The following is a 12,930-nucleotide window of genomic DNA, read 5'->3' as shown; positions in this document are numbered from 1 at the left end:
GTGTGACACACACACACACACACACACACACACACACACACACACACACACACACACACACACACACACACACACACACACACACACACACACACACACACACACACACACACACACACCGTGTAAGACTGATACATTTTTACTCATCGGGTACCCTTATTGATTATCTATAGTGACAGGTCCTCCAAAATAAATAAATGGAATCAGAAACATTGTTTACAGTAAAACTTACACACATTGGCAGGCTAACTATATTCAACCTTCCCAGGGGTGACTGGCATTTAACCAATTTAAGTTTGTATACTATTTATGCATTGGCAGTGTACCCACGGGGTAACAAAAGCGATGTATTAAATACCACATGAAACCGAATTTCTAAGAGTCAGACAAAGGACACAGTCTCGTCCTATTCACTGCTACACCATACTGGGTGTGAGCAGAGCAGCAAAACCTGCAAATGGAAAGTGTTTAGATTAAATGTATTTTAATTTTTGCGTTTTCAAACAAGTTGGGACAGTGTTTTTAAATTGCATTTACAGTTGTTTATCTCTGAGGCAGTAAAGTTTAACACACATTTCAAGAGAACAATTTAACCTGAACCATTATCTTTCCATACTTTGTCGGAGAGTGTCTATGTGTACTACATATGTGTGTATGTACTGTATGTGTGTAATTGTCAGAAATGTCTTTCAATTGTAATAGCTTTGAACAATAATCACACACTAACACAAAAAATAATAGACAAATAAATGATTAATGCACTACAATAATGAATGCTTTAGGATTTAAATATGCTACTGAGATTTATCAAGTGACATCTCCATGATCAAACAACAAAAACATTCAGGTCTCCTCTTATGACATGATGACAATATTCATCTATCTTTAGAGTTTTAGCCTTAGATATTCAAAAGGTCTGCAGCCTCTTGGCACCACGTGCTACAACAAATATTAAAATGCATGAGTCACAATAGCAGCCAACAGAGTCAATTCAGCCCACGTCCACACTGGCCAGTAGGTTTTTCTATAATTACATGATCTGACCAAGGATATTAGCTAAATGTCTCCAGGAAATAGTCAAAAGATGGTGAAACACTTCAGGGAAAATGTGCACAGCAGAGTGAGATGAGTAAATGGATGTTTTAAACTGGTGTTAATATAAAACTGAAAGACTGTAGCTTCTTTTTGCCAGCAGGCAAGCTGTGAGACACAATATTCAGACGCTACAATTATCATAATGATGTCACCTGACTGGTACTGGAACCAGCACTAACGTAGCAGAAGTTAAAACTGCAAAGCTAAAGCATATTTTTCATATATTTCTCCTCTGGACCAGTGACGAATGACTGCTGCAGTAGATCTGTGTGAGGAAAGCACAAAGAATTCAAAACACGCAGGTCAGATCTCTGTTCAAACTTATTCAAATAGTTTAATTTATTCCAATTACATCAGCTGATTACTCAGCCTATTAAATGGCTAAACGTGCTACAGGGGCATGTAGCTCTTAGTGATTGCTAGTCATCACAGTATGTACCTTCATTACCTGGTGGATTTGAATGTTATCCGACACAAAAGAAATAAGTGCATTAGTCTTTTCTCTGAAGAAGAAAGGAGCCGCTTGATACCATTGTTTCACATAACAATTATCTCTGCAGCTCAGCAAATAGGTTTTGTGTTTCCTCTGATGTTTCCTCAAATGTGGTGAAAATAGAAGTGTAATGAGGGGTACACAGTAAAACATCTTTGCATTTCAGAGGCATATGGAGTTTCTCTGCTTCAGTGACCCAGCTCCTGATGATATGTATATGTAATTCTGTGTAATTTAACTCTGTGCCCATATTTTAATTGAAAATCTGTATTATTATGGCATCATTAACAGTTGCACTTGTCTCCTCTTTCTGAAAAATGGATTTGACTCACATCTTTTCAGGTTCTGGAAAAGGGCGTGTGATACTGACTAAGTTTAGATGCAGAATAATTGAATGACCTTTGTTCATGATGTAGTTTGACATTTTTCACTGAAGATACAGTAAAATAGCAACCACGGCAGTCAGTTGACTGGAGGCCACGCTCAGAGATTCAAGAGTAAAATATGATCTACTCTCTTCATTCTTTATCTTGCCATTGCCCTTTCTAAATCCCTTTTATCCTTTATTCATTAAACCCATCTCAGCCTGGACTGGGGCAAATATAACCCACTTAGACAATTATCAGACACACTTCAAATACACGCGGCACAGTTGTACTGAGCGGAGTTTGCATGTTCTCTCTGTGCCTGCATTAGTTCTCTCCGGGAACTGCGGCTTACTCCCATCATCCGCAAACATGCACCTCAAGTTAATTGGTAGTTCTACAAATTGCACTTAGGTGTGATTGAGCGTGAATGGTCTTTGTTTCCACCTGTCTATATGTGTTGGCCCTGTGATAGACTGGCGACCTGTCCAGGGCGTACCCTGCCTTCGCCCAAAGTGAGCTGGGATAGGCTCCAGCCCTCCCCCCGTGACTCTGTTCAGGATAAAGCGGGTATAGATAATGGATGGATGGATGGATGGATGGATGGATGGATGGATGGACACTTCAAAGAAGAATGCTCTCTCTTAGATTATGCTCTGATCGTTGTGTGATGATTTTACATGTTGTCTAGACTGATGTGCTTACTAGCACATTAGTACTGCATTTTACTGCTGGTTGAACAGGTTACAGCCAATAAAATTCAACATTGAGAATACCACAACAGTTCAATATATTTTTTTATATTTTCCACCAGCAGAAAAATCCCAGTATTCAGTGAGTAACAGGTACAAAATTGAGGCCACAATGAAGAATCTTGTGCTCAATGAGTAAGAGACACTTGGAGTGATTTTGAAGTATAATAAATGTACTTGTCTCAATCACCAGGCCAGAGACAGGAATGAAAAACTTCAGCAAAAACTGTCATTTTTACTTCAGCATAATCAAAACTATAAATTGGAACGCAAATAACAGTCTTATAAAAACGAGTCAGTCAACACTGATGTTGTTGAACCTGTTAGAAAAATTCCCAACTGCCACTCTACCACATTTGATGCGACAGTACAACAAATGCTGCATCCATTTTGGTCTGAGTATCAATAGACCCCTTTCTCACTGAGTGTGCCACACTTGGCAATCTTTGAAAAAAGTTGCCAGATGTGTTTTTATAACAGATACTATCCAGTCCCGGCACAGGGACCTTCAGGGTGGAAGGGGTTGCCTATAAGTCACCGAGTTTATGTTTTGTAGCACGTTAATTAGAAATGTGTGATGACAAGATCTTTCAACAGAGATCCTACATCATTGTCTACTCTGTAGGTCCTGTCCTCTCAGTCTGCCCTGTGTCAACAAGACAAAGAGTTAAGACTAAGAGATACATTTAAATTTCGGCCTGACGGAGAGGCCAGATGAAAAGTCACCAAGGAATTGTCATTCATCCTGAGTGGTATACCGATACCTGTACAGGCAATCCATCAAGCAGTAATACATTTTACACTCAAAATTACAAGCGTCTACTCAATGCTGGGGAAAATTCAGGGGATCACCAAAATCAGTGGGATTTGTCATCTGGGACAAATCCTGCTACATGCTGTCAGACAATTTGTCATCTAGCAGCATGAACAAGAACTATTCTTATTATTGCATGTAGGATTCAAATCCCTGACTTTGTGTTTACTTGAATGCACCAGACTGCATGCACAATGCACAGAAAATGCGGTGTTGGTGGTTTGTAGTGTATCGATTAAGGCTCGCATTTGTTTTTGCCCCAGGGCTCCTAAAGACCGATGGTTCTAACTAAATCATACTACATTATAATGCTCATCCACTGGTATAATGGGACTTTAAAAAGACATGGGACTAACCTGCCCCATGGCTTTACTATTAACAGTAAAACCATGTTAATTACAACAAATACCCTTTCAATCCCTTAATGGGAAACATTCCCACACTCCAGCGATTAGCTATATATTTCACCTTCTCACCTTGCTCACAGCCTATTTCATGTACTCAATCTAAATTTGCATGTATTCAAATATTCCAAAACTGCATGATTTATTGAAGTCAAAAAAATTGCTACCATCTCTTACGCCTTTGGTTGATTTATTCTCAAAGGTTATGAAGGAAGAAGGCATGCTGGGAAATGTAAGAAAGGACCCAAAGAAAAAAATGCACCAGGGCCAATCACAATTAAGTTACACTTCAGCAAATACTCACCAAGGAAGATTGATTTACGTTATTTTGCACAAAAGTTACTGAAAAAACACCACCATAAAACTGATGTTGTTGCATAGTGTTAGAGTAGATGCAGCCAAAGAATAAGACAGGATCTGCTGTTGTCGCAATTATATTTTCAAAATTGGATGTTGAAAAATACAATTATGGCAAAACATGTTTGCACAGTACTTATATGAATACTGCTGCAGCACTCCTGCTGACGACTGCAATCTGCCAATGTCTAGTTGACTAGTTGTACCTTTGGAACCAACTGGCACCAGAGCCACCAAAACACCAGAAGTGGAGTTGCTGCTGCTGATTAGGCTTGGGTTAACTCTTAGATTAGGACACATATTGCCCAGGTAAGAAGCACACAACTTGCCAGCAGAAGTGCAAATGCAACAGTTATAAAAAATTTAAAAAAATAAAAATAAAAAAAAAGCCCTCCTCCTGTTTTGGAAAAACTAAAATAATTTGAATTCCTGTCTGTGTAACATTTTGGATCAAATTAAATCCAAGCTACCAGTTTAAAACGGGATTCCATCCAAAGCACGTTATACTCAATTAATATCGACACATTTTTAATGTATTAATAATAGAGCAACACTGACAAATTGTTTTTTTTTAAGTCTTATCCCTAAACGAAAACCGAAAACTCCTAAATTACGCACGACGCGCGTCATGCATTCTGTGTAGTCTAAGTGGGCAGAGAGGCGCTGAACTCCCCTCCTCCCTCCTCCCTTTCCCCGAATGCTTTGGGCCAAATACTCATCCACTCTCACTGTGTGCGTCAACGAGCGGTCTCTTCTCCTGCTCGGGACAAAACCGCACGCAGCTGCTTGCATTTCCCAGCGCTCGAGAGAGCACGATCAGGAGCGGACCTTGCGCGTCTTGCTGCTCGGATATTTACCTCAGATGGACTTGATATAGGCCGAGAATACACAATTTGTTTCTCCCGATTTTGTGGGAAAAAAAACACAAAAAACTTGTAACTCCTTAACGTCCCTTCCGCCACCGGTTTTAATGTGTTTTATGTGTTTGCGCTCAACAGTGAGGTAGACTTACTCGGGCACATTTTTTCCACAGGGTCGGCGTGAGATTTATCCCGTGGATGCGGCTATCGGGGTCGATGTCCGAGCCCTGCAGGATCAGCCTGTCATAGGGTATCATGATTTCTCTGCTCCTTCACAAGTGGATGAGGAATATTTCTCCTGAGATGCTGCTGCTGCTGCTGGTGCCGATATTGTGTGCTTTACCTCTGACCGGAGCGGCTCCTTCTCTGTCTACCGAGCAGCTGGACACGGGGGTGGTAAGTTTTCCATCTTATTTTTTTTAATTTATTTGTTTTACAAAGGGGTCGGAAGTTTTACTATATTAGCGGGTAAGGGGGTGCGTGTGAAGTTGTAATACCCCCCGTGGACATAGAATATGGCGCACTGTTTTTTATCTAACAACTGAAAACGGGCACTTTACCCTACTTTTTGGATGTCGGAGGAAAATGCCGTCCACTACATTTGATCTGCATGTTAACACCTCGCAGTCCACTGCCCCGGGGGAGCTTCGCGTTGCAAGCTGAGGGAGATGGGGGGGGGGGGGGATGGTGGCGGTTCTCCAAAAGAGGGATCAAGGTCCCTGTAATGGTTTTCAATAAATAAATGTAAATATATTTGCCTTAGCGCAATATCGACCTCCTCCACAGCATGCTGACATAGTATCCTGCACTGATGAATGGCAAAAGAGGGGGGGGGGGGCTCACTTCCCAACAACCAAAGCCATAAGACATCATTTCTTTTCCTCAATCATACCTCTATAAAAGACTATTCATATGTCATCTGATGCCAAGTTTGAGCAATTGCTGGGTACAAATAAGGTTGTTTAAAATTAGATGTGATGGAGCAGCAGACCCTGTAGAACAAAATTAAGACAGGTAATTTTTGACAACTAAAACCACAAAATATGAACCTTTAACGGCTGTGAGCTATGGATTTTAGTACTTTTAGTAGTCTCAAGTTGTGTTTAATGATCGCTCGGATGAAATTAAACTAATTAACGATTGTATGAATATTATTCCCAGTTTGTTTTGTGTATGGATGCTTTATGATGTTAAAAACACCCTATTCCTTCCAATGAATTGTATCTGAGCAAATTAAAGCTGTTACATAACATCATCAGTATACTTCCACTTTATGTTTGCTGGTTAATGAGCAGAGAACCTGCAGATAAAACAAGGATCTGTTAATTAGTAACTCTAGAGACAACACCCTAATTGATAGTTTGCATTCAAATCAACATAACCGTCTCATTAGGTTGCAGTATTTATTGTTATCTCCACATAACTAATATAATATCATAGTAATCAGTCTTTAGTTTCCCTCCTCAAGGCACTGATGGATTCATGTTCCACTGCTATCCATCCAACTGGTGCCTCCTTGCTTCTGTCTCTGTCATTGCCTTGTTTGTCTTGTTATTCTGGGAGGTACAGAAGATTGAGGATGAAGCCTTTTATCAAAGATATTGCAGAGGTATTTCTAGAGCTCGACCTGCTTCACATACTCCCAGTGGATGTGTGCTGGTTCGAGACAAGCATTCGTCTCCTCGGTCATAGAGACACAGACCCCCAGACATGAATGGTGCCTCACTTCCACAGAGTTGAGGGATACTTTGTGTTGTACTTTACTGCACAGAGGGTAGAATTTAGGCCTATAAAGCTGTCACATAATAGTTGGCACGTGTAGATTATAAATATATAATGCAGTTTGTCACCAAGAAAAGTGCTTTAATGTGTTTTGTAGAAATGTAACCTGTTGGTCTGTTGGATGTGGATGATCTATTGTTTGGTAGGTAGTCCTAAAAGCTGTCTTGATACTGTATCACATCCCTTGTCAAGTTACTGTATGTTTGAGTTTGTGAGCAAACATTTGGCCTCAGAGTAATGTGAGCATCAGTGGACTTATATTTCTCATCACACATGCTCAGAATTCACAGAGAAACTATCTGGCCTCAGTATTTACTACACGTCGAAGTCCTCTCATCACGCATGTGTTTACATTGGCTCTCCACCACTTCATGCCGTACGACTGGTTTGCATGAGCGCCTGTACTGGGAGCAGCTGCCCATGTCTTTTTTGGGGGGGGAGCTACAAACCAAAACATGGGGGCTGAAAGCTGCACAGAGCTGAATGCTTTTTTGACAGTGAGCTTGGCAGCTCAAGGAAGCCTTTCTTATTATTAGAAATCAATTGATTTACTGGTAATATACAAAATATTCTATGTCACAGGGTTGAATCTAGCGGAAGTTTGAAAAATTACAGAATTTTAAACAGAATCTGGGTTTATTCAAAAATAATGTCACTTTTAAACTGAATTTAATCAGGTTTAATTTTGATGGTGAGATACCTTTTGGTCTTAAACTCAAGCTTGGGGATGTCGAAGCATCTTTGAAGTGAGGCTGCATTTATTAATTTCATTATTCATTTATCCACTAATTATTTCTTCTTCTCAGAAAGGTTTTTTTTGTCCATAAAGTCTCAGGTGACATCTTCAAATATCTTACTTTTTCCCAACCAACATCCCAAATATTCCATTTACATCATATCAAACAGAGATAAAAAAAAAAAAAAAAAGGAAAATACACACACAAGAGAAGAGTTTTGCTTGAAAAGATGACTGATGATTTACTCTCAGTTGGAACATTGATTAATGGACCTATCCTTTCAGCTCTGGATGTTCGACTCAGCAGTCACAGCATATGATATAAGGCTGATAACTGGTCCTCTGAACAAAGGCAGAGACAGATTTTTCCGCGGTCGTTAGTTTGCTGCGAGAGGGGTTTAGTTTGATCACTGGCAGGCAGACGGACAGTTGAGCGGCCCATCTCCCCTGTGACTGTCTGATTGACTTTTAAATAAGATTTCTCCTGCACTGATGACATTGCTCTCAGCTGCTTAGAACAGGTGGATAATTGGTTGTCGCTGGGTTTCAATGGCTTCTCCCATCTCAGCCCAGTTGTGTTCATAACTGCAATACGTTCGGGACTCGCTCCACGAAAACAACCATCTGCCCACAGAGCCGCGTCCTCATCTCCAGCTCGGCTGCTCCACAGTCCTATTACATTTCAGAGCCACCCCTCGACTTTCAGTCGAGCAAGAGCGCTGAACGTAGCCGTCTCTCTGTGTAACTACTGTACACAGTGACCGTAATTATCTGCACCACAAACTTAAGCGCAGCTCTGAGGCATCCGATTTCCAGCTTTGCTGTTATCTAGCACAGTACATCACTGCAGAGCTCAAGTTTGCTATTTCAGCATTTAAGGAAACGACTACACAAGAGCTATGATATAATATGCACCATGTTTTTCCATCATAGTGTCATTTTACTCCTGATGGCTGTTTTCTGTTTCAGTACAGAAATGACTGAGTTCCTTAGGGAACCATTCACCTTCAAAAAGACTACTGTACTTGCTGTAGCAGCTGCCTTAAGATAGAGTGAGGTAACCAGACAAACTGCCAATAAAAGTACCTTAATTACTGTTTGATCTTGAAGAAACACACTCAGTCTCTTTCAATGCTAAGGATTTAATTCATGTCATTTCTCCTGTACGCATGTTGTAAGAAATAATTAAGTGTGTACCGAGTGCCTGATGGGACCGCCACTCCCTGCCAGCCTGCTTCTAACTCTCATTTTGCTACATAATTTTCTTCAATGAGAATACCATCTGGTCTCGTGTCCACTGAGTAGGAAAAAAAGAAAAAAAAATAGGAAAGAACCTCCTGCACCCCACCCTCCTCCACCTGCTTCTACTACGCCTCCCTCTGCTTCCCCCTCACTGCTGCTGGACCTCTTAATACTGAATTCTCATCGCCTGCCCGGCTCCACCGCCGACGCCACCACTCCTCATTAGCTCTTTCTTTGCCTTTCATGAGTGCTTATTTCACAAGTATCATATTCGGTACTGTCATTCTTTTAGGCTCCTTCCTGCAATTTTCTTCCTCTATCCCAGAGAGGAGGCTTTTTTTTACCAGCAGCACATTGTGGTTCTTCTGATTACATGTAGAGGCCCAGAGATAGAAGGGACTCGGAGAAAAAACTGGATGCAAATCACAGTCAAGGGAAAGGACGATGGAAGGATTTCTGCACTGAAATGAGTGATCAAGCACACATAATGGTCAAGAAAGGAAAGCACAGATGAACTGAAAAGGAAGAAGATATTTCTCAACTATATCAGTGAGATGATTCAAGGAGAAAATTCACTTCTGTACTATATTTTTAGGTGACTGTCTTAAACAGTTCAGTGTTTCTCACGCGCAGACTTACTTGGCCGGGCCGCTCAAGTATATTTGGCGACCCATTTCAACATTTCTTACTGATTTATTTCTATCCTGTTTGAGAGAACAATGCTATTGACATGATTGATTAACAAGGGGACAACCTCCCCTCGCTCTCCTTTACCTGTGTCTTCTCCGCACCATGTCAGTGCAGCAGAGTTTAAGCGCCGCCCTTCATGAAACACAGAGATCAGAGGACAGAAACACAGCAGTGACTCTCACACTGAGCTGAAAAGAAACGGGTGCTCCTAGATTAGGTAAATAACACAAATACAATAGTTTTAGCTGGACTGAAAAAGCAGGGCCAAAGCTATAAAGTTAGTGTCTGTCAGTGAGTGAGAAATCAAAGTTACACCACTGGATGGATGAATGCTGCGACTTCTGTTTCAAATTAAAAGCCCTCCAGTTTCACACAGTGTAGCTATGTACCTAGACGTGTTTTCTTCAGGAGAGGCAGGGGGTTCAAAAGGCAAACACAACTTTTCCTTTTCAAAATGATTCCTTATATCACGCTTTATTTGACACTTTTCTAACTATTTTGGCCACACAGAAGCTGCGTGCACTGCAGCAGGCATTTAGGGAATATCTGTGTTCTAAACTAAGCTGCATGAGTCCCTGTAAATACATTAGTCATCCACCACCACAAGTAAATTCTTAACCTATGGGAAACACTGCAGTTGTAACAGCGTAATGCTGGACAATCTAATACTTCTAAAGACTATTGTTCAGCATAATACTCCCTTATTTGCAGGTGACAGTGGGGATAGACAGGGAATCTGGGAATGATTTGCAGCTACGAACCAGCCAGCTATCGAACCTGGGACTCACTGCTCAGGGGATTTGCAGCCATGTGGCACGCACCCTAACCACTTGGCTATCGGGACGCCCTTATTGGATACTTTTAGCACCACTGTTCCACCTCATGCTGTGTGACCTTTGTGTCTGTAGCACTGTATCACAGGGCTTATATCCAGGACAAGGGCACTTTTTTTTTCCCACTGACATGAAGTGGAAGATTACCACCCAGTAGGATAGAATATATCATTGTGTGATGACTGACAGAAAGCACTTGAGACAGTTCAGATGGAATATATAGCATTTTCTCAGCTTGTGGGGAGGAGGGCAACACCGTGGCGGAGGGTTACACTATGGAAATCAACCCAGTCCTTCAGTTTTCTCCCATCCGTCATCGCTGCCTTGCTTAGTGTAAAAAGATCTCCTGGGACTTTCAAGTGTCTGAGGAGACCGTCAGAGTTTATAACATCCTTAGAGCCCTGATTCAGCAAGGATCTTAAGGGCCCTGACACTTTATTGGCTGCCACTCTGGCATGGTGGTGTGGGAGTAAAAGCGTGGCAGCTGCAACACTTCTGCATGATGCTTTCAGTCAGTGACAACGTTGAAAAAGTCAGATTAATGCATGGTTGAAGTTTCAGATTAATAACAGGTGAGCTTGTTGATTATGGCGGTGATAGATTGCTGGTCTTGTATTGTCAGGATGGTAAATCTCTGTCTATTCCTGAGGTCCTAAATCTGAATGACCTGCATGGGGCTGCTTCCACAAAAATACCCTTTGACCATGGCACTGATTTAACAAATCTGATTTTACATAGATGTCTAAATGAATATTTTACTCACAGCTGTCTTGGCTCTATAGTGAACTAATTTGCCACATACTCTGAGATTTTCTTTCCAGGCTGAAGACCATGGCTGACCATGCAACCACATGAAAACATTCGGCTCCTTTCACTCTGGCAGAAAACGGAAGAATTCAACAGTTACAAAGACATTGTACTGGGAAAATTCAGCTAAGAGTGCAGCAATATAATAAAAAAAAACAAAAAAACAACAACAACAACAAAAAACTCAACACTGTGCAGGCTTATAAAAAAGCGGATATACCTTAAAATAAGTCAGTTTATATTTTTGTGAAACTGTCTAACTTAAATTAAGACTGCCAGCACTACTGACCACTCTAAAAATGTCTTTTTAACACCAGGCTTTAGTGCTGTGGGGAAGTGTTTTCATGTGTTGCAGTTGCATTTCAGAGTTACAGGCAAAGAAAATAGCTCATTCTTTCTCTGCTGTGTGACTTCATGTAATAGTACAATGATTTGCACTGGTTTGTGGCACAATACCACTGCGACTCAGGAATTCTACGCTGCCTGTTGTCAGTTTATTTCCTTTATATTTCAAAGTAAAAGTGTGGAAATCTAAAATGTCCATCTGTAGTCTCACCACAGTATCCCCTCTATTTTTTTTTTTTTACTTTACAGTAGTGATGGATTTAATATTGTGGGTAAGTGAGTGCTGTTTTGTACAACAGAGCTGCACGCGATAGTCTTTTTCCATTGGCGAGAACTGACTTCATTACTTGTGCAGGCCCACTCCAGGGCTCCCCATATAGAAAACCTCAAATCAACTCCATGTGGACAGTTCTATTTTAACTTGAGCAGATCCCCGCTCTCCCTCCTTGTCTTTGACCAGATCAAGGTTTTTGGTTGCCGTTGTTATTCAAAGGGCCGACTAGATCTTGTAATTACAGTGGTTTCTGGTGTTGTGCCATCTCGAATACCGAAGCCTAAAATAATCTATAGCCTCGCCAGCTGAACTGCCAATAGACGGCTTTAATAGCACGATCAAGAAAACCCTGAAAGCAACAACAAAGCTCCTCAGAAATCGCCTGCAGAAATTGGCAGAATTATAATAAATGTGGTTTTGTGTGTGTGAGCAGTTTCTTCTTGTTTGTGAGTTGCTATAAAATGTGGGTATGCATGATTGCCTGTGTGTGTTGGTCACTGCCACACGAGTGATCTCAGTTTGTCTCTACAAAGCAGTTGTCATTTCTTAACAAGTGGAGCAGATGATTGAAAAAGAAAAAGAAAAACTAAAGGGAGTGGATGATTGCCTTTCATCTTTGGAGTCAACTTCACAATCCCATATCTCTAAAGGTCCAAGTGAAATGAGGAGAATTACAGGAGCGGGAGGGGGACCAAGGAAGATTGAGTGGGTGGCAGAGATGAGCTGTGTCTCCATCCAACTATCACTAGCAATTAGACCTACTTTCTCTAGTCCGGTGTTGATACTCAACTTCCTATCAAGTGACTTTAATGAGCTTTTTAACAGTCTGTGTAATATCAAGTGGCACTCGTGACTGTGTGAAGAGCAGTTTATTTGACTGAATTTGGACTGGCCTTAATTTTGCATTTAGGTTACTGTTAAGAGTAGCGCCCGGCTCTTCAAGGCTCTAGTTTAAAAATAGAGTCAAACATGTATTGAGCACACACATGCAGGCATGTACACGTTCTCTCTGTGTGTATTTTCACTACTGTAGACATGCCAGTTGCCCACATTCCTCAGCTAAAGCTAGAGAGCCATCTCT

The 12,930-nt window shown here is 41.1% G+C and overlaps 1 protein-coding gene across 1 annotated transcript in view; it reads left to right on the top strand.

Annotated features, from left to right (window-relative positions):
- Positions 1 to 5,034: 5,034 nt before the first annotated feature.
- The window catches only part of LOC138624130 (matrix metalloproteinase-17-like), a 64,543-nt gene continuing 56,647 nt past the window's right edge, over positions 5,035 to 12,930 (top strand). Inside the window, exon 1 of the mRNA XM_069704082.1 lies at positions 5,035 to 5,536. Coding sequence (XP_069560183.1) covers positions 5,396 to 5,536 — 141 coding nt within the window. The 5' untranslated portion in view covers positions 5,035 to 5,395. The remainder of the gene's footprint in view (positions 5,537 to 12,930) is intronic.

The sequence above is a fragment of the Brachyistius frenatus genome, unplaced genomic scaffold (genome assembly GCF_029030835.1).
Source record: "Brachyistius frenatus isolate BFR_SWC_R1_liver_20210118 unplaced genomic scaffold, ASM2903083v1 Contig_3, whole genome shotgun sequence".
NCBI classification, from domain to species: domain Eukaryota; kingdom Metazoa; phylum Chordata; class Actinopteri; family Embiotocidae; genus Brachyistius; species Brachyistius frenatus.
Note: the sequence above shows the minus strand (reverse complement) of the source record. Positions and strands in the feature narration are given on the sequence as shown.